The 19,364-nt window shown below is 56.1% G+C and overlaps 2 protein-coding genes across 8 annotated transcripts; both read right to left on the bottom strand.

Moving 5' to 3' along the window:
• Positions 1-3,971: 3,971 nt before the first annotated feature.
• Positions 3,972-9,829, bottom strand: LAT (linker for activation of T cells). Of its 5 annotated transcripts, XR_011524790.1 has the most exons (15): positions 9,510-9,820; positions 9,286-9,325; positions 8,889-8,991; positions 8,664-8,691; positions 8,520-8,554; positions 8,175-8,262; positions 7,979-8,043; positions 7,859-7,888; positions 7,713-7,776; positions 7,540-7,640; positions 5,823-5,885; positions 5,559-5,621; positions 5,384-5,467; positions 4,983-5,231; positions 3,972-4,826 (listed from the first exon to the last, which is right to left on the bottom strand). XR_011524790.1 is itself a non-coding variant. In XM_070568238.1 (14 exons), the coding sequence occupies exons 1-13, from the start codon at positions 9,695-9,697 to the stop codon at positions 5,391-5,393; spliced, it is 945 nt and encodes a 314-aa protein (XP_070424339.1). In that variant the 5' UTR covers positions 9,698-9,820; the 3' UTR covers positions 3,972-5,231; positions 5,384-5,390. The 5 variants fall into 5 exon arrangements, 4 of the variants coding, with proteins under 4 accessions (XP_070424339.1, XP_070424341.1, XP_070424338.1 ...); XM_070568238.1 differs by having other exon boundaries at positions 3,972-5,231; XM_070568240.1 differs by lacking the exon at positions 9,286-9,325 and having other exon boundaries at positions 3,972-5,231; positions 9,510-9,639.
• A 60-nt stretch (positions 9,830-9,889) lies between these two features.
• SPNS1 (SPNS lysolipid transporter 1, lysophospholipid) lies at positions 9,890-18,296 on the bottom strand. 3 transcript variants are annotated; one of them, XM_008537866.2, is made up of 13 exons: positions 17,642-18,296; positions 17,118-17,409; positions 16,958-17,023; positions 15,144-15,280; positions 13,836-13,987; positions 13,671-13,737; positions 12,734-12,879; positions 12,271-12,426; positions 11,754-11,943; positions 11,348-11,413; positions 10,978-11,076; positions 10,476-10,647; positions 9,890-10,208 (listed from the first exon to the last, which is right to left on the bottom strand). In XM_008537866.2, exons 2-13 carry the CDS (start codon positions 17,356-17,358, stop codon positions 10,114-10,116), a joined length of 1,587 nt encoding a protein of 528 aa, XP_008536088.1. In that variant the 5' UTR covers positions 17,359-17,409; positions 17,642-18,296; the 3' UTR covers positions 9,890-10,113. The 3 variants fall into 3 exon arrangements, with proteins under 3 accessions (XP_008536088.1, XP_008536089.1, XP_070424336.1); XM_008537867.2 differs by having other exon boundaries at positions 17,662-18,266; XM_070568235.1 differs by lacking the exon at positions 17,642-18,296 and having other exon boundaries at positions 17,118-17,483.
• Positions 18,297-19,364: the final 1,068 nt, after the last annotated feature.

The raw sequence follows: 19,364 nt of genomic DNA, 5'->3' as shown, positions 1-19,364 counted from the left end.
TTGCGTGCCTTCCCCATTCCCACTTCCTCAGAGTTGGGGAGCATATGACACAGCCCTCAGTCAGCACATGGCATTCTCCCGGCCAGTGGTCGGTTCAGAGAGTCATGTGTCCTAAGCTAGGGCTTAGAGTAAGTTTAGGGCTTTTGCTGGAGACGTTGGGATGTTTTGGCCGCCTCCCACCCATTCCTGGGGATGGGAACCTGGGGATGGGAACCCGGGGATGGGAACCTGGGAGGACATGGTCCCTGGAGCTGCTAGGACCATCACGTGAAAAAACAGGGAGAGACTGTGAAAACGGAGTGAACAGAGAAAGGAGAGCTGAAGAGAAACGAAAAGTTGGTGATAGTATCTAGGCCTCTGGCTCCAGTCAAGCCTGAACATTTCCAACCTTCTCAGCAACAAGGGGTCCTACTCTTTCACGTTTAGGGACGTCTTTTGGGGCTAGTGATCCCAGAATGAGAAAGTTTTAAAACTTCGGTCCCACTTGCTCACAGGTCCCCAGAGCCCGGACATGTAGAGGCAGAGTTGGGACTAAAACGTAAGTCTCCTCACTCACCCACCAGTGCTCTTGCCACCAGATGCCGCCTTCATTTTGGATCGAGAGCCCCTCAGCTCTCAGACCAATAACACCAAACAAATAAAGCAACTGTAAGGAAAACCCAGAGAGTGTTCCCTGAGGGGCTTGAGGAGGAAGATGGGACAATAGGAAGGCACTGGGGGCAGACCTGTGTGCACAGGACAGATGGGTCACCTGGCATAGGATGTTCGTCCAGGTGTCTCTGAGGGGCAGGTAGAAGAGACGGAGAGGGAGGAAAAAAGTGAGTCTGGAAGTTTCTCATATTGGTTACAAGGGGCTCATCCCCCGCCAGGCTGACCTGATTGTGGTTGGGATTTGGTGAAAATGATAGCAGCCATGGTTATCCATTAAGAATCTTTTTGCTGCAAGTGTCAGAAAGCCTGGCTGAAATTGACCTAAGAAAAAAACAAAAATATTTTTGATTGCTCATCAAGGAGTGATGGCTTCATGCACATTGGATCTGGGTGCTGAGGCTATCAGGACTCAATTCTCCTATTTTCCCTTTCTATCGACTCTGCTTTCCTCTCTGGTGCCTTCCTTCTCTGGCAGCCTCTCTCCAAGTGGAAGCCTGCAAAACTCCAAGCCTATGTCTTATGGGCTTGGCACCCCATGGATAAAGCCCTGTTCTTTCCAATTAGTTCCACCAAAGTCTCAGGAATGTGTCTCATTGGTCTGAACTGGATCATGTGTCCCTGTATCCACCAATCACTGTGGCCAGAGAGTGAGGTATAATGATCGGCCAATCCTAGGTCACAGGCACAGCTAAGCAGTCAGTCCCGCCTCAGCCTCAGAAACATTTCCAAAGCAAATCTGAATGGCGTCATTGGAAGGAGGAGGAATGGATGCCAGGAGGGCAAAAAGAAAAGATGTCCTTTGTGGATGTTAAAAGGTGGCCTGCAAAATGCTAAAAACATTCTTTCAAAGGTTCTGAAGTCAAATAAATTTGGGAAAAAGTGAGTTAGGCAAAGAGAAACAAAGACATTTATCATGGATGTCTAAGAGCCGTTAACTGGTGGATGCGCATTTGACTCTGCAAGGGGGCGTTAGAGAATGCCCCTTTTCCCAAACTCTCCCGACCACAGAATTCCTTCTTGAGAAGCTTCTCCAGGACTCACGGGCCACACAGTGCATTGTGGGAAAGCTGCACTGAACACTGCAGAGAGCCAGGCTCTGGTAGCAAGCTCTGGTAGCAGGCACTGTGGCCGCCCTGGCATGTTTCAGTGCACACTGGCCTGCACGGCTGCCACCACCCGCCTTCCTTTGCTCAGGGCTTGTTCTGGCCACTGGAGCCCCGTGCCCATGTGACTGGCAGGCCAGAAGTTCTGGAGAATTAACATCCCCCAGGAGAAGCCTCAGCCAGTGACCCCAGCTCCCTCCCAGGCCAGATGGCTGCCAGCGGGCCTGGCAGGGCCGCACCCCATTGCCCGCAGTGGTAACTGGCTGTATGAGACACCCTTTGCTGGCTGCCTTCTCTTTCCTGTCTCACTCCCCTACTGCCCTGCCAGTGTTTCCTGGGACCACCTCCCAGATGAACTACTTGCACTGGGACCCTCAAGGACTGCTTCTGAGAGAACCCAGATCAAGAGAGCTGTTACCTCCCAATGGCTTTTAGAAGCACCCAGACGTCTACCCAAGCAATTCCAGAAACACTCTCTCACTGACCACTAAATCTACCTTTTGTCCAACAACAGACTTCAAGAAAAAATTTATTTCTGCTCCCCAGCTTCCATCTGCAGAGATTCTCCCCACTGACCACCCCAGTGCGCTAAGAAACTCCAGACCCAGCCCTGTGGACTTTGTCACATTGATTCTGCTCTGTCTGTCCTGCCTGGCTCATCGATTGGTGGAAGTAAAGCTACATCCTCTTGCCTGGTCCGAGAAACACAAATGGGAAAGTGCTTAGTGCCTCAGGGAATGGCCCCCCCCACCCCGACCCCACTATCCACCAAGGCAAGGACCAGAGACACCTTGGACTTCCCCATGTCTCACAGTCCACAGCCAACCTATCGCCCTGTCCCTTGCTTCTGCCTCCCAAACATCTGCTCATTCTACCACCTCTTTCCATTGTCCGTGCCCCGTCTTCGGCCAGTCCACCACCATGGCTCATGTGGATTATTCCAACAGCCTCCTCACTATTCCCACCTCACAGCCTTTGCATGTGCTGCTCCTAAGGCCTGCAGCAGCATGTGCAACTCCCTTGCTTGGCACGGACAGACCAGCAACTCTCAGCCGCCTGTTTACTGTCTACTAAAGCCGCCCCACCCTCCTGCCCCCATCCATTCCCTCCTTGGGCCTTGGTCTCTTCTTCTTACAAAGCCATTCACATATGCAAAAGCTTAAAAGAACTACACATCTACTACTTGTGTACCCTGCTTAATAAGACACTACACGTATCCCTGAGGTCTTCCTGAACTCCTCCCAATTAGTCCTCCCCCCCGCCCCCACTCACCACTCTGCTGAATCCAGCACTCCTCATTCCTTTGCCTACACCTTGATACCCTTACATATATACATATTCCTGAACAATAGCTACAGTTTTTTCATGTTTTGCAATTTATGTAAATAAAACAACTTTTCTTTCTCTCACTCCACAAGCTGTTGGTGATATTTATCCGTGCTGATAGGTGTTGATGCCCTTCACACGTTTTTCCCTGCTGGTGAGCATCTGGGCTGGCTAGACGGCAGCTCCCTGCCCCTTCTCCCGATGAGGGCTGGCTGTTGTTTCCAGCCATTGCGACGCTGGCCTGAGCCTCCTGCGCCCACTCCCTTAGCCTGTGTGCTAGTTGTCAGGGTTTACACCCGGGAACTTGCTAGGTAAAGGGACGCCATTTTCAGCTTTACTGATGTTGCCAGATTGTTCTCCAAGGTGGTTATACCAACGTGCCTTTTTGGTAAACTGTTCTCTGTCCCTCAGAGACACAAAGGTGCCTCTGCCTCTTTCTATTTCCTCCAAATAATATGACTCAACTCCACCTGTCGATGCCCAGCTTGTCCGATCTCCTCCCCAGACCTGCCTCCCCCACTTCTCCAACTGGGCGTCTTACGAGCTCCCCGGTTTGGGGCAGCCAGTGCTGTGCACAACACCCGGAGTAAGAGACTGGCGGCGGTGACCCTGGAGGTGACAGAGCTAATCCCAGATTTGCCACTTTGGCTGTGTGCCTTTGGGCAAATCACTGCTCCTCTCTGAGCCTGTTTCATCACCTGTGAAATAGGGATGCCCACAGCAACCACAACAGGGGAACGACGGAGACTCGACACAAGCACGGACGTGCAGCAGGCACTCCCTAGAGAAGCTGGTGCTATCACCTCTGGAGCCCACAGAGGATGCCAACAACTTTGTGTATCACTCAAGACTACTTTGGCTGTATGTGACAGAAACCCCAGGTCAAGCAGGTCGAAGAAAACTGGTAATTTATTGGCCGGTGTAACTGGGAAGTCTGAAGGGGTGTCCTGCTTAAGGTGTGACTGGATCCGGGAGTTGTGACATCCCCAGGAGACGGGCCTGGTCCGTCTATGGGCCGTTCTCTCCTCCACGCTGGCTTCATTCTCAGGCAGGCTCTCCAAGTGGTGGCACTGGGACTACATTATTCCAGCGTAACAACTGCATGAACAGAAAGAGCTTCTCCTTTCACCACTTTCTGCCCAAGTCGCAGGGCTGGTCCTCACTGACCCAGGTTAGGCCACATGTCCACACCGGGGCCGATCAGTGACCAGAGTATCCACCAGAAGCTGCTACTCCAAGTGTGCTTCTCCGCACAGCAGTAGCAGAAGCACCTGGGAGCTCCTTAGAAACGCAGACTCTGAGGCCACACTCCAGACCTACTGAATCAGAAGCCACGTTTGAGCAGGACCTCAGCTGAGTCAGCCACACATCAAAGTCTGAACCGTGCTGCCCTGCACACTGACTTTTTGAGCTGCTTAGACAATTTCTAAGTTCTGTTTTATTGAGAACCATAAAAGGTAAGAATTAAGAAAGCCCTCTGAGGTCAAGTCCACCCCCTTGTTTTAAAGATGGAGAAGCTGGGGGCCAGCGGGGAGCAGTCTTGCTCTAGACTTTCACTGGGCGCCCAGTGCTACCCGACGCCCCGCTCTCTTCGACACAGCCATTGTCTGCCATCTCTGTGGGCTGTCTCACGGGGAGATGCGTCTGAGACGCAGAAGTGCCGGCCTGGGTCAGACTCGTCTCGTTCAGAAGGTGATGTGTCCCCGCCATCGTTCACACAGTCACTCACGGAGTACCTTGTCAGGACTGGCGGGAGCACATGTGTCTGTGGAAGACGGAGACCCACCGCACACACACACACACACACACAGACACGCACACGTGGCCCTCAGGCACAGCCCGCCCTCAGCCCGACTCCAACCCACTGGGCTTCCCCGAAGCCAAAAGCACTACAGACCATACCAGCCTTTATTCTATGACCGAGTAGGGCTGGGCCCAGGGGAGTTCATTCTCAGGCTGCGTCAGAAGGTGCAGAGTGTTGGGGGCAAACAGACTGGACCCCAAAGTGACAATAAGTTAGGGGGGAAATTCTCAGGCTGTTATCAGGCTGGAGGCAGGACAGGGTGCCAAGTGGGGCCCCCCAGAGCCACTGCCAGCTGCCCAGCTCAGCTCTCCCAGGCAAGGCTGGTTCCAGGACAGGCACACCTCACACTGAAACACAAGAGGGCAGGGAGAGAGGGAGGGGTTATGGGGTAAGGGTCCCCAGAGTCAAAGAGGACAGGGCTGAGGTAGTGGGCAAGGCTGGGGGAGGAGGATGGGAGCCCACAGGCCCAGGGCAGGGCTGGGCTGGGCAGGACTCTCACCAGGCCCTCAGTTAAGCTCCTGCAGATTCTCATAATCTGGAGCTCCCTCTTCCTCATCCTCCACGCGCTGGGCTTTCCGGGTGGCTGTGAGAGCAGGGGAAGTTGGTCTCAGCTTATAAACCATCTCCCCCAGGCAGCTCCCCCAGCCTCTGCCCCCACCTCCCCCAGCACACACCAGGCTCAGTCCTCGCCGTGGGCTGCAGCTCCTGGGACACGTTCACATACTCCCGGCTCCCATCTGTGGGGACAGGTCAGAAGGAGAGACGGCCACACTGAAAGGAGCAGGACAACACCCAGGCAGAGGGCGAGGGAGGTGTAGAAGAGGTTGTGGGCACCCCCAGGGGTGGGGCCCAGACACACTGAGAGTGGGGGTGGGGAGTGAGGGTGAGGGAGAGAAGGTGGACCCTCAGAGGGCACCAGGGGGACACCAGCCACTCACCCAGAGACGCATCTGCACTCTCCTCACTCTCAGGAACGTTCACATAATCTTCACCCGACTCCACTACAGGAAAACCATCGGAGACCCCCAGCACCGTTACCCAGAGCCCTCAAGCATAGATTCCCAGGGCCCCCGAGGGAAGACACCCAGAGGCTCCCAACTGTGGACACCAAAGACTTTCAACATAACCAGCCTAAGACTCCCACACACGGACACCTAGAGCCCATCACCAGAGTCGGCCCCCAAGGGATGCAGGGACGGGGCTCCAGACCAGCGATGCCAGCAGCTGGATGAGGGCAAAGGCCATGTACTGGAGACAAGTAGGGCAACTTGACTAGAACTGATTGGAGGGAATGGAATTGTGGGAAAGAGGAGACCAGAAGACAGACCCCAGCATGCCCCGCAGTTAGGGAGCAGGGACGGGGAGAAGCTCGGAGCGGCGGGGCTGGTGGCACATGCGGAGGGGTAGATGACACTCAGGGTGGGCTGGGTCAGAGGTGCCGCCAGCTCAGCTGGCCCCTCTTCCCCAGCCAGGCCAGCCCTGCCCCCCACTCCTGTCTTACTCCCTTCAGAGCACCTATTGTCTTCGACAGTATCGTGCTCTTTTACGTGTTGACTTGTTTCTCCACGAGGCCATGCACGAGGCAGACTCTGGAGCCAGACTATCCAGGTTCAAATCCAGCACCAGCACTAACTTTGTAACCTCAGACAAGCTACCTAATTCTCAAGGTCTGTTTTCTCAACTACAAAATAGGGCGAGTAACAGTTCCCCCCTCCAAGGGCTGTTTTGAGGATTAAAGCAGCGAATACTAAAACAGGGCCTGTCATATAGTAAGCGCTGTCATCATACAGACGGGACAACTGAGGCACAGGAAGGGAAGGGACAGGCTCAACAGCACCTGGGCATTGTGACATTTAATAAGTTAGTACATGGAAAACTCTTAGCAGGGCATGGAGCAGGCCCTCAACAAACCCTAGCTCTTTTATCATGACTCCAGCCCATTAGCTGTTGTATCAGAGGCCCCAGTGAATATGACAAATGAATGAGTGAGTGAAGGAAGGAACGAACGAAAAGAAGCACTTGGACAAATGATCTGGAGCCCAGGAGAGAGGCGGCAAGTTGGGAATATGGACAGCAAATGAAGCCAGGGTGTAGAAGGCATGGCCCAGAGCGAGGATAGAGGGAGAGGACAGTAGGAGAGCCCTGATGATCAGCGACACTGAGGAAGCCAGCTCACAGGCAGGAGGCGACCAAAGCAAAGGGGGAAAAGCAGCTCAAAGGAAACGGAAGAAATGCAGGAGGCAGAGGAAAACTCCCAAAACAACCCAAAAAAGACAACGCATAATCAATACCCTTAGAGATGTACCAGAGGATACTAGCTCCATGAACAGGAGGCTATAAAAAAGGAATAGTCAGAGATCAAGAAAGAGCTTTTCTTTTTTGAGAGAGAAAGTAAAAGAATGGAGTCAAAAGAAGAAGAAAGTCAAGGAAATCTCACCGACAATAAAAGGAAAAGACAAAAAGATAGGAAAGAGAAGAGAAAAAGTAAGAAAATGAGAAGATTGGAGCAGGAAGTCCACTATCTGAAGGACAAGAGTTCTAGAGAGAGGAGAGAACACGGAGGGGTAGCGAGCAGCAAAGAAATAACAGGAGAGAGAGGAGCGGAGGGGCTGCGGCGCGGAGGCGCTGGAGAGTGGCCAGAAACGGCCGACTCACTGGAGAAGGCGCTGTCCCGGAGGCCGGGGTTCTTGGACACGGGAGCTGGTGGGACGACGGTGCTGGCGGTGGTGGTCGGGGCAGGGTCAGGAAGCACAACCCTGTGGGGAGGTCAAGAGGAAGGTGAGCGAGGACCCCCGGCCTCAGCCCCCTCCTCCCGCCTGGCCACTCACAAGTAGCCCTCGTTGTGATAGTCCTCCTCATCCTCGTCGTCCTCCGCGTCCTCACAGACCGGCTCTGGGGGTAACGACACAGGGGTCAGCAAAGCCCAGAGCAGGCCTCAGCCTCCCCCGAGCGAGGGCACCCGGCCCAGACGCACCCTCATTCTCATAGCTCGCCACACTGTTGGCTGCAAAGAGAGAGTGAGGGAGACTGTGTCAGCTCAGGCAGGGCCTAGCCTCCGCGCAGCCCCAGCCCCCAGGCCCCGCTCCATGCTTACCACCATCCGAGCCTTGCCGGGAAGATGGCATGTGGTGGGAGCCCCCGGGGGGCTGTGGGGATCTCCTGGAAGTCAAAGGTTAGAGGTCATGCTGGGGTGGGGCTCTGGGACAACAGGGGTTATAAGAGAGAAAGAGGCCCCAATCCAAGGAGGTGAGGAGTAAAGCGGGGAATCTGGAGAAGAAGGGGCTACTTACGGGATGGGGAGCAGGTCTGGCTGGCTCAGGGGTGGAAATGAGGTAACAGGCGGGTAGGAAGTGGCTGGTGGCCATGGGACAAGTGTTGCTGAGGACACAGGACCAAGTTGAAGGAACGACTCCAGACATCACGCCCCTACCTTCGTTGAGGCCTCAGGGGCAGGCTAACCCCTGAAACCCCCATGCCCTGGACAGGCCTAAGGGCACCCATTTCCCTCCCCATCCCCAGCTCAGGTCAAGGCCATGTGGACACCACAGGGGGAATCTGAACAAAGGCACACGCTCTCTCATACTCCAGGGGACCCTCTCTCCTACCCTCAAGGGAGGGACCCTCCGTGTACTCACGAGGCCGTTTGATCACGATGCTGCTTGGGGTCAAGCTAGCAGGAGAGACACAGCTGGAGAAATGGCCAGGAGAGGCCCAGCCAGCCTCCCAGCCCAGCCCCACACGGGTACTGAGAGAGACGCAGGGTCAATGGGGCGACTCACCTATCAGTGGCAGCACTGTCATATGAGCCTGGGGGAAGAGAGGGCTGGTGAGGCAGGAAAAGGGAATGAAGAGGGTTGAGGGTGATGGCGTCGGGTGCTCTCAGCGTCTCCGCGCGCAGGACAGAATTAGGGAAGGTTAAAGACGGAGTAAGGGGTTGGGGGGGCGGGGTGAGGACCCCTGTCAGTGTGTCCAAACATTGGGTCACCCCACAAGCTCCCACTCACCTGGCAGCTCTCGGCAGCGCACACACAGTGCCATCAGCAACACGGCCAAGAGAGGCAGCAGCAGGGGGCCCAGCACGGAGGGGATCAGGATGGCCGCCTCCATCTGCAGGAGAGAGCTTGGACCAGGCCTGGCTGCTCGCCACAGGCCCCTCGGGGCAGAGCTGGTGCAGGGCAAGGAGTGGGCCGGCAGGGTGCAGGGCCCAGCAGGTACCAGGCTGGAGCTGGGTGGGGGGCAGCTGTGCCCTGCTTGGGGGCCCTGGATCGCCCCCCCTTGCTAGGCTGACTGGGGGTCAGGACTGGCTCTGGAAGACCCTTGATCCCAGGGCAGCCAAGCCAAGGCCTGGGCTGGAGTCTGGGGCACCAGCCACCCTGCGTGGACCCTGCACCCCAGCCCTACCTGCCCCTCTGTTCGACACCCGGCTCTCCTCCGCACCCGCCTGCAGCAGGAAGCTGTGGTGAGGCCGGGTGAGGGCAGGAAATCATCCGGCTCCTCAGCCGGCTTCACCCGCCCCCTTCCCACCCCCACCTAGCCAGTGGGGAGGGGGAGGAAGAGGCCCAAGGAGCCGCCCCCAGGCCCTCAAGAAGGGTCTACTGGCCTCCAGGACAAGTGGCAACTCATACCAGCAGGAGGAGGGGAGACTGGCAGGCCAGCAGCCGGAGCCTCCACAGCCACGGCCCAAGAAGGCAGCAGGGAGGGAGGCTCTGCCACTGGGAATCCAGAGAGGCACAGAGCACTGGCCACCCCCACCCCTCCTTTGGCCGACCTGCCAAGACGGGCAGGCTCTGGGGGAAACGTGAGCATGACTCATGGTCACACCAAGCCAGCTCACTCCACCCTCTCATTCACGCAGCCCCGAAGGGCCAGGATTTGCCCAAGGCCCCACAGGAGTGACCCAACAGCCCCCGGGAGCCCTTGGACCCTGGGGCCAGAGATGGGCATCCCCTGCAGGCCAGACGTCAGAAGTCACTAGCACCCAGAGAGACTCAACAGGCACTTGGGGTCTGGCTACAAATTTTATTTAGTTACAAATAGCACCGAGCCCCTGGGGCTGCTCCAGTGGAGGGGGACCACCCTCCCAGACCCCCACCACCCCTCGCTTGGCTACCCGTGTAGTGTGTGGGAGCTGGAACACGGCCCAAGGCTCCTCCCAGAAGCTGGGCCAGGCTGAGGGTTTGGGCCCGGCACCTCATGGGGTAGGTGTGCAGGTGGGTGAGTGACAGCCCCTCAGATGAGCACACTGGACACAGGTACCCGGGTGGAGCGGCCTCGCTGGGGCACCACAATACGGTCATCTGTGGGCCCTGCCTCACGTAGCAGACCTGCCAGGAAGGGGTCAGAGCCAGGGCTGGATGCACAGATAGACTCAAAGCCAGGGAGGAGACCGAGAGGCAGTGGGCACTGGACAAGGCAGCAGAGCCACCAGGGCTGTGGACACACGGGCGTCAGCTTGTTGGACAGGCAGACGTGAAGCTGGATGAGGGGAGGGCTATGGACTGAGGGATGACACACACACAGGACTGGACAGACGGATGGATGGACAAGCAGGGCAAGGAGCTGTGGATAGACAGAGGGAAGGCCCAACTGACCCTGCACATGCAAGTGGGCTCGCTGACGGTCACCCTCAATGAAGATGGCAGTGCCCAGGAAGGCTGCACCACCCAGCGCCCCGACGAAGGCGCACAGCATGAGCGAGAACTGCAGGGCCCGGAACTCGGACAAGAAGGAGGGTGGCCAGCGCCGGCGGAGGCGGTCGGAGATCTGCCAGAGACAGGAGAGGAAAGCCAGGAGACAGAGTCAGCGGCGCAGGGAGAGCCCCCGAACTCCAGAAGAACACAGACTGCAGCCAGGAAGGGCAGGAGGGCTGGACCGCCAGGTGAGCTCTGTGGCCTCACTGTGGGACTCTGCCAGGACAAAATCCTTCCTGTCCAGTTAAGGATCCAAGGTGAAGGGGGACTGGCACAGAGGGCGCAGACGCCTAACTGGGGCCTTCCAACGTGGCTCAGGCTCAGGCCGGTGGCTACCAGCTGGTGCTGGGAACACAGGGTCCCCTGACCCCCACCCCAGGCCAAGCCAAGGGGCAGTGCTCACCAGGCCAATGAGGTAGGGGCTCCCAGCATCACCCAGCAGGTGGGACAGCACAATCTGGAAGGCCTCGGCGGTAGAACGTCGTGTGGGGATCACCACGTACTGGGGGGAGGAGGGGCAGGAGGCAGAGGCTGAGGACAGGGCGAAGGCTCAGCCTGGGCTGAGGTCAGAGGTGAACCCCAGCTCAGACGTGTGACTGGGGTGCAGGGCAGGCCAAGACTACAAGCCCATCGGGGGCTGGACTCTGAAGTCAGTCTGGGGCTGGTTTTGAAAATGAAATAAAGGCCACAATTCAAGGGAAGTGAGACCTCCTGCCCCCACTCCCTGTTCTCATCAGCCTCTGGGCTAACCCTGGAGTGGCCCAGCTACTCACCAGCAGAATGTCAGCCACAATGGCCCAGTTCATGGACAGCAGTGTCTCTCCAACAAAGATGAAAATCTGGGGGATGGGGGAGTCTTCATCACAAGAAGACCAAACACATGGACGGTTTACCATGTACCAGGCTCATCTGTTAACTCATTTAATCCTCACAACACCTCTATGAGACAGATACTACTATTATTCCCATTTTACAGATGATGAAACCGAGCACAGAGAGGTTAAGTGACTTGCCCAATGCACACAGCTAGGAAGGGCCAGAGCTGAGATGCAAAACCAGGCATTCCTGCTCCAGAGTCAGCTCTGAACCACTATGCTGGTTGACCCCAGTCCTGCCCCAGTGCCCTGTTCCTCCATCTTGGATCCACGACACCCCCCTTGATACCTGCTGGCTACTCACATAGGTGGCCACGATGCTACCACGGGCACAGGCAAGAGAGAGGAAGAGGAAGGGTGCGGAGCCCAGGAGGCCAGCAGCACAGACGAGTGGGTCAGCCCGGGGGTTGGAGCGGCGGAGGCGGCGGCTGACCTCCACACCCAGGCCCACACCCAGGACCCCAGTCAGGCAGGTGATGAGCCCGAAGATGAGGCTGGGGGGAGGGGTGTGGATGGGGGTTGGACCCTCTGCCTGCAAAGCCCCCTAGCCTCACCCCCACAGCCTGGAGAGGAAGCTGGTGCATCCCAAGCCCCCTCACAACCCAGGTCCATCTAGGCACAGACCTCATGGTTCACAGAGCTCCCAGATGAAGGCATCACCCCATCACCTGCTTCCCAGACCAGGAAACGGAGCCTCGGGGAGAGGAAGCAGCTTCTGGAGCTGGGGTTCAAACTCTCCCCGCCTGAGCCTGAGCTGCAGACTCTCTCCACTCCATCCCCTGCCACCTGCAGGCCACCCAGCCCAGCCTCAATCTGGGTACCTGTCAGAGGAAGAGCAGGAGTCTCCAGGAAGGCAGGGTGGGGTCTCCCCCAAGACCACACGGGAACGCAGCAAGAACGCAGGAGCCCAGAGAGCCAGGGAGCCCGTGACAAAGGCCACAGCAGTGAAGCCCAGGGAAGACAGGATGAAACTAGGGCTGCACACAGGTGGGAGGGAGGAGTCAGACTCCACTGAGGTGTCAGGGTAGGAGATCTCTGTTCACCCTTCCTGGCTTATTTTAATAGGGTCAGGGCCCTGGCTGTGGAGGCTGTCCTGGCTCCCAGGATCTGGGCCTGTAATTCAAGCTGCTGCCACAAGGAGGCAGTGGTGACTGAATTCCGGGCTGAGGGGTAGGGCCAGCTGACAAAAAAGTAAATGAAGACCACACCCATGTAAATCTCAAACTAGACGTCAGGATTCCCCTGGGGGCCCCAGATGTTGGGCCAGGATGGAACTAAACTCACTTTCTTGCCAGAGCCCTCAGATCCGCCCACCACGAGGTGGGGTTTAAGGGTGGTGAGTCCAAGTGGCGCTCCACAGCCCCTCTTGGCGGCTCCCGTACTACCAGGAACAGCAGCAGAACAGCCACCACTCCTAGACCTGGTGTCACCTAGGGGAAGAGTGGGCTTCAGGACACGCACAGGCAGGGACACACTCAACCCTGGGGCTGGGAGAAAGTGAGGGGGTGGTAAGGCAACTCAGGCCCCAAGACCTCAAACACCTGGGTAAGTGTCTGCTCAAGGAAGCTGAACCTGCAACTGGGGAGAGAGGCAAATGCCACTAGGGGCCCATGTCTGCAAGCCTAGCTGCTCCCTCTTTGCTAACAGTACTCTAATCTTCTTTGGGGAAACCACTCCCCCTTTTTTCAATCCACCTAGCGCAAACAGGGCAGGGCTTGGCCAAGAACAGTAGTGTTAACCTCCCAGCCTCCATGATTGATTCAGTGGCAGGCATGTGACCCATGTTCATTTAATCAGACGCCATCCAGACTATTGCCCAAGTATTTAGGGTGCCAGTGTTTCTAAATGGGAAGATAAACACGTGGAGCTTTCCTTTGCTTGAGAATGAAGTTAACACAGAAGAGAGTAGAGCTGAGAAAAGGATGATCCTGTGAAGTGTGGGAGTCCTGGATCCAGCTTTACCTGAAGCCCATCCTGGGACTTTCCATTATGAGAGCCAAGACAGTCCCATTTTGGGGCTTACAGTTTTACAATGGGCTTCTGTCACCTGCAACCAAGAGTTGTGGCTTGGTTGCATGTGACATGGCTTCATGGTGAAGGCATCCGGGCTTCCTGAAGGCTTGAAAGAGTGAGTGCTGCCTCAAAAGGGGAATGTCTGAAGGTAGGAGAGGGGCATCAGTGATAATGCTGCTGACCCTCCACAGGCCGTGACTGGACTCACCCTCAGAGCCCAGTGCCAGTCACCAGCCACATCCTTCACTTTGGAACCTGCAATATAACCCAGCCCACTGGGGGAAGGGGGTGGGAAAGGAGAGGAGACAGCTGGTCAGCCGTGTCCCCCACGCCAGGCCCTTCTGCCTCCCTACCAGGCCCCAGGTCCACTCACCTGCCCACTGGGATGGCGAAGTAGAAGACGCTGAGCATCCGACTCCGCTGGTCCGCCACGAAGAGGTCAGCGATGAGAGTGGGTGCGATGGTGGAGTAACTGGCCTCCCCGACCCCCACTAGGCCCCGGGTCAGAAGAAGCAGCCAGAATCGCTGAGGAAGGAGACATGGGGGAGGTGGCACCCCACCCTGCAGCCAGCCTCCCAGCCTACCTCACCAGCCGGCTCTGGAGAGGCAGCAGGGATGGCGGGAGAGAACTGGGTTTTAGAATCAGACAGACCTGAGCTTGAATCCTGGCTCCACTACTTACTAGCTGTGACTTTGGGAAAGCAACTTAACCTCTCTGAGCCTCAGTTTCCTCATCTGCAAAAGGTGGATAATAACAACTTGTTCACATAACTATTGTGAGGATGGGACAAGAAAAAGTACCCAGTAGGTACAAAAATAAATCTTAACTTCTATCTTGCCCACCCCACCCAAGATACCCCAAGGGGGCATGATGATCTTAGGTAGGGGGGCTATTTGTCTAACAGACACTTGAAGCTAAAACAGGGTACCATCACCCACAGAGAGTACGCAGTACCTGGGACTGGGCTGAGGACAGAGTCCTGGGGCAGAGAGTGAGAACAGACAAAGGAGATTTCAAAGGAGCAAAGAAGCAACAACCAGGAGGCAGGAGGAAAACCAGAAGAGTGGCATCACAGATGTTAGAAGAGGGTTTCCGGAAGAAAGAAGTGGGTCAATAGAGCCAGAGCCTCCCAGGAGATATAGCGCGAGCAGGACTACAAAGTAGGAGCTACACTTAGCAACCAAGAGGTCATTGTTGACTTTGGCAATGGAGTGGTGGCGGCAGGTCAGCCAGCAGCGCTCAAGGTGGGAGCAGGAGAAGAGGAAGTGCAGGCAGAGTGAGAGCCTCTCCCTGGGTGCCCTCACCCAGACCGGAGCTAGGTTAAGGGGGCCTCTCGGGAAGTCTGACTAGGAAGGAGGGGAGGGAGGGAGGGAGGGAGGGAGGGAGGGCAATCCAGGTAATGTCTTCTCCATGGTAGAGAAATGTGAGTGTTTAGGTGTAGAGTGGAAAGAGTCAATGGTCAGGGAGAGAGGGGATGATGGACAGAAGAAGGTTCTGGAAGAAAAGGGGAGAGGACGGCGTGGGCGGATTAACTCAGGCAAGCAGCAGGTATAAGATGGCATAGACCAAGGCAACTGAAGAAGTTCCCCAGGCCCAGTCTGAAAGGATTCCCAGGAGCAGCAGCAAAGATTGATGGGGGAGGGAGGAGGGACCGGAAGAAGGAACCAGCACGGGGCCTACCTCTCTGGGGATGAAGGACGACCCCAGTGTCACCAGGGACCAGAAGGCAATGCCCCCGCACATGAGGTACTTCCGATTGTACCTGTCACCCAGGTAGCCAAACACAGGCGCCAACACCATGTAACTGGAGATGAACACTGGGGGGAAGCAGAGAGTCACGGCCCAGCCCAGCACACCTACCCTCCAACCCCCACTCCAGCGTAGGGAGGGAGAGCGGGGGCAGCAATAACCACAGAAGAACAGATCCCCAAGCTTCTCCTCACCAAGAGCTCATACCCGCCGCATATCCCAACCCTGAAACCGCCAGAGCTCCCAGCCCCATCTTCCATGTTGTTCAGACCTTCCACTGTAGAATGGATGGCCCAGCTGACTTGTCTCTTTCTCCTATCGAGCCGAGAACAAAATCCAAACTCCACACCAGGGAGTTCGGTCATCTAGTCCCTCCCTACCTCTCCAACCTCCTGTTCAACCACTTTCCCTTCTCCGTACCCCAACGGCCCAAGTGCCAACCTCAATACCATCTTAGGGTTTTTACACCTGCTGTCCTCTCCATCTGGAACATTCTATCCTCTACCCTGAACTTCACAGAGCTTAGCTCCTTGAGGTTCCAGCTCAGACACCTTCCCAACCACCACACATCCAGTCCCTCTCTTTTCTTTTTTTTTACTCTTTTCTTTTACATAACCACTTTTCTTATAGAAAATCATCTCATCATTAGTTTAGGTTTTTATGAACTGTTCCCCTCATGCACAGAATGTTGACTTCATGAAGACAAGGACCTTGCCTGTATTGGCCATGACTGCGTTTCCATCACTAACACATGGCCTAGCACAAAACAGGTGCTCAATAAACACGTGTGGAATGAAAAAATGAGTAAGGCTGTTGAGAAAAACTCGCTTCTTCTCTAAGTAACTCTTTAGAGCTTTGCAGACCTTGACTTATGATCTCATTCTCATTTCTCCAAAAACTTTGCCTTAAATACTTCCAGCTCCTTATTGGCCTGGAGTGGAGTAAAGAATACTGCAAGATCTGGTTTCAAATTCCTGTTCTGATTCTAACTTGTTGTGTGACGCTGGGCAAGTCTTAACTCATCTCCAAGCCTCAGTTTCCTTATAAAAACGTAGATAATATTATCTGCTTCCTCTATAAAATAAGAATAATAACACCTATTTCTTGACTGATGGAAGGATTAGAAGACAATGGGCATAAAAGGTCTTGGGCAAGTTCTGTAGACGTTATCGCCACCTCCTCCGGGGCCTGGCACAGTGCAGGTGCTCAGAAACATTCAAGAAATGAGGGAAGAAGGGACGAAGGAAAAGAGGATTTGGTCCTGGCTTTGCTTCTCCCACAAATCCCAAAGTCCTGAACAAGTAAAGCTCATCTCTCCCAATTCCAGACGCCCTCTCTCGCCATCATTTATGGGGTGCCTACCATGTCCCCAACACTGCACTGTGAACTTCACAGGCATTATCACATTTAATCCTCACATCAGCCCCATGAGGTCATCAGGGTTATTACCAGTTCCATCTCACCCACAAGGAAACTGAGGCTTAGAGACGCTGAGGGCCTTGCCTACCATCACACTGTAAGCGGAAAGCTGAGATTGCAACCCAGGTCTGTTTTAACTATCACTCGAAACTAACTCCTCTTTAAATGTGGTGTCCCCCCTAAACAGAACAGCCCCAGAGCCATCTCCTCCCCTAGCTCTGGCCACTGTACCTCCACTAAGAGGCCCCAGGCAGCCCGCATGGGGCCCCGACTAGGGTAGAAAAGGCAGAAGAGCCGCTGTGTGCCCAGGCAGAGTCTGCACTCACCGGTCTGGATGAGGCCCGAGCTACTGTCTCCAATGTTGAAGAACTGCTCGATGTCTGGAAGGACGCCTGGGAAACAGACTCAGGATGGGCTCCGCCAGGTAGCCTCACCTTCAGGACCCCGCTCCCTCCCCTCGTCTAACTTTCTCCCAGAAGTCGGTACCAGCCACGGTGAAGCGGTCCATGTAGTTGAGAAGGTTGATGTAGCACAGCACGGCCACTATGAGAGCCGAGCGGCCCGAAGACAAGCCCGTGATGCGCTGCAGCCCCTCCCGGTCCGGGACCTCGGGATCCTCGGACTTCGGGTTCCCCGGGGCCCCCGGTAACCCAGGGGTGCCGGGAAGCAGCCCGTCGTCCGTGTCATCCGCCTGGCTCAGGAAGGGCGCGGTGTCGGACCCGGACATGGTCCTGGGGGGCCGCGCCCACCCGCGCTCCGGTCCCACCGACGATTCCACCTGCGAGGGGAGGAGGCTGCAGAAAGGAGGATGGGGGAAACCCAGACGAGGTGCGCCCAGAGACCGACAGGAGCTGCCCCGAAGCACAGAGCACGGCTAGGATGGAAGCCGGGCCCGGTCACTCCTCCCCGTCCCGGCAGACACAGCGCGCGGAGGGGACGGGAGCGGGCCGAGGAGGGCGTCCCCCCCCACCCCCGCCCCCGCCCCCGCCCAGGTGGAAGCCATCCCTCACCCCGGATAGAAGCCCCCTACACTCGCTGTCACTCAGCCCCGGCACTGCATCGCGGCCGCCGCCATCTTGCCCTAGAGCCGGTCATGTGACGCCGGAGCGCGGTGCAGACCGCCCCGGTGCGCGCCCGCGACCGTGACCGCCGCCGACTACGGAAGCCGCCGCGGGCTCGCTGGTCGCCACGGTAACCGGGACCGGTCCCAAGCCCGGCGTCCCGCCGAGCCCGCCAGCCTAGAGGCTGCCCCGCTGCGTGGTGAGCTCGTTCCGCCCACTGAGCCTCGGCTTCCTCATCTGCAACCCCCACTTGGCAGACTTCTGACCAAGCGAGGTCAGACGAGGTAAAGGATTCTTGAAAAGTTCTGGAAATGGTAAATGTCTCCGGAAATGCCAGCGAACGGCTCTCGCTATCGGTGATGATTCTCTCTTCCTCGGTGCCTGGTTTGGGCTCCGTACATGCCCAGTGAGTGTTGAGTGAATGGATGTGGAGCAGCGGCCCCCAGCCCCGCCTCTCGCACCGCCGGGTCCCTGTGGCTCGGATTCCCTGTAAAGCCCTGGGCTTTCCCTGTGGACGGTGAAGGAAGCGTCCCCCGACGCCACCCGCCCCTCCGGAGCAGGTTTCCTCACCTCCACCGGGGCCGAGGCCCTTGCGCCCTCTGGTGGTCTCATTTGGGGCAGGCAGGGGCTCGAGGCCTAGGGAGACTCCTCGCTGCACGGCTGGAGGCAGAGAAAGACCACAGAGCCCGGGCTCGAAAGGACAGCTGGGGTCGTTCTTCACTGCCTGCCCGAGTCTCCAAGCTGCAGCTAACACACACACACACTAAGTAAAATTAGTCTAGTTCTACGCAAATGCAGCTTCAAGACCCCTCTTCCAACCGGACCGCTAAGCCCCTCTACTGAAATTCTTGAGTTTCATGGGGAGAGCATGGGGCTCCCAAGACATCTTATCACAAACTATTTTGAGTCATCAATACCCCTCTTAGGGTTGCCCCAGGAGATACTTCATGTTTCACAACCTTAAGTCTGGTCTCCCCAAGGGTTTTAGGGAAAGAGATGGAGACGAACTTCAGATTGTAGTCACTGAATTTCCTGAAAAAAAAATCAGGGGCCAGCCCAGTGGCACGGTGGTTAAGTTCGCACATCCGCTTCAGCAGCAGGGGGTTCGCAGGTTCAGATCCCGGCTGCAGACCTACGCACTGCTTGTTGAACCATGCTGTGGCAGGCGTCCCACATATAAAGTAGAGGAAGATGGGCATGGATGTTAGCTCAGGGCCAGTCTTCCTCAGCAAAAAAGAGGAGGATTGGCAGCAGATGTTAGCTCAGGGCTAATCTTCCTCAAAAAAAAAATGTGTGTGTATATATATATATATGTATATATATTGAGCATCTACTATGTGCCTGGCATTGCACCAGGTGTCAGGCAAAAACAGATTTCGTCCCTGCACTTATGGAGCTTATCTGGAGGAGGCATAGCCATACATACGTAAACTGCACCTGTGAAATGAAAAGGCAAGCCACAGATGGGAAGAAAATATGTGCAAAGCATGTATCTGACAAAGGACTTATATCCAGATGTATAAAGAACTCTTAAAATGCAATAAACAGTGGAATCTAAAAAACAAACTCATAGGAAAAAAAAATCAGACTTGTGGTTACCAGAGGCAGAGGCGGGAGGAGGGGGAATCGGAGGAAGGCGGTCAGAAGGTACAAACTTCCAGTTATACGATAA

The sequence above is a fragment of the Equus przewalskii genome, chromosome 12 (assembly GCF_037783145.1).
Source record: "Equus przewalskii isolate Varuska chromosome 12, EquPr2, whole genome shotgun sequence".
NCBI lineage: Eukaryota > Metazoa > Chordata > Mammalia > Perissodactyla > Equidae > Equus > Equus przewalskii.
Note: the sequence above shows the minus strand (reverse complement) of the source record. Positions and strands in the feature narration are given on the sequence as shown.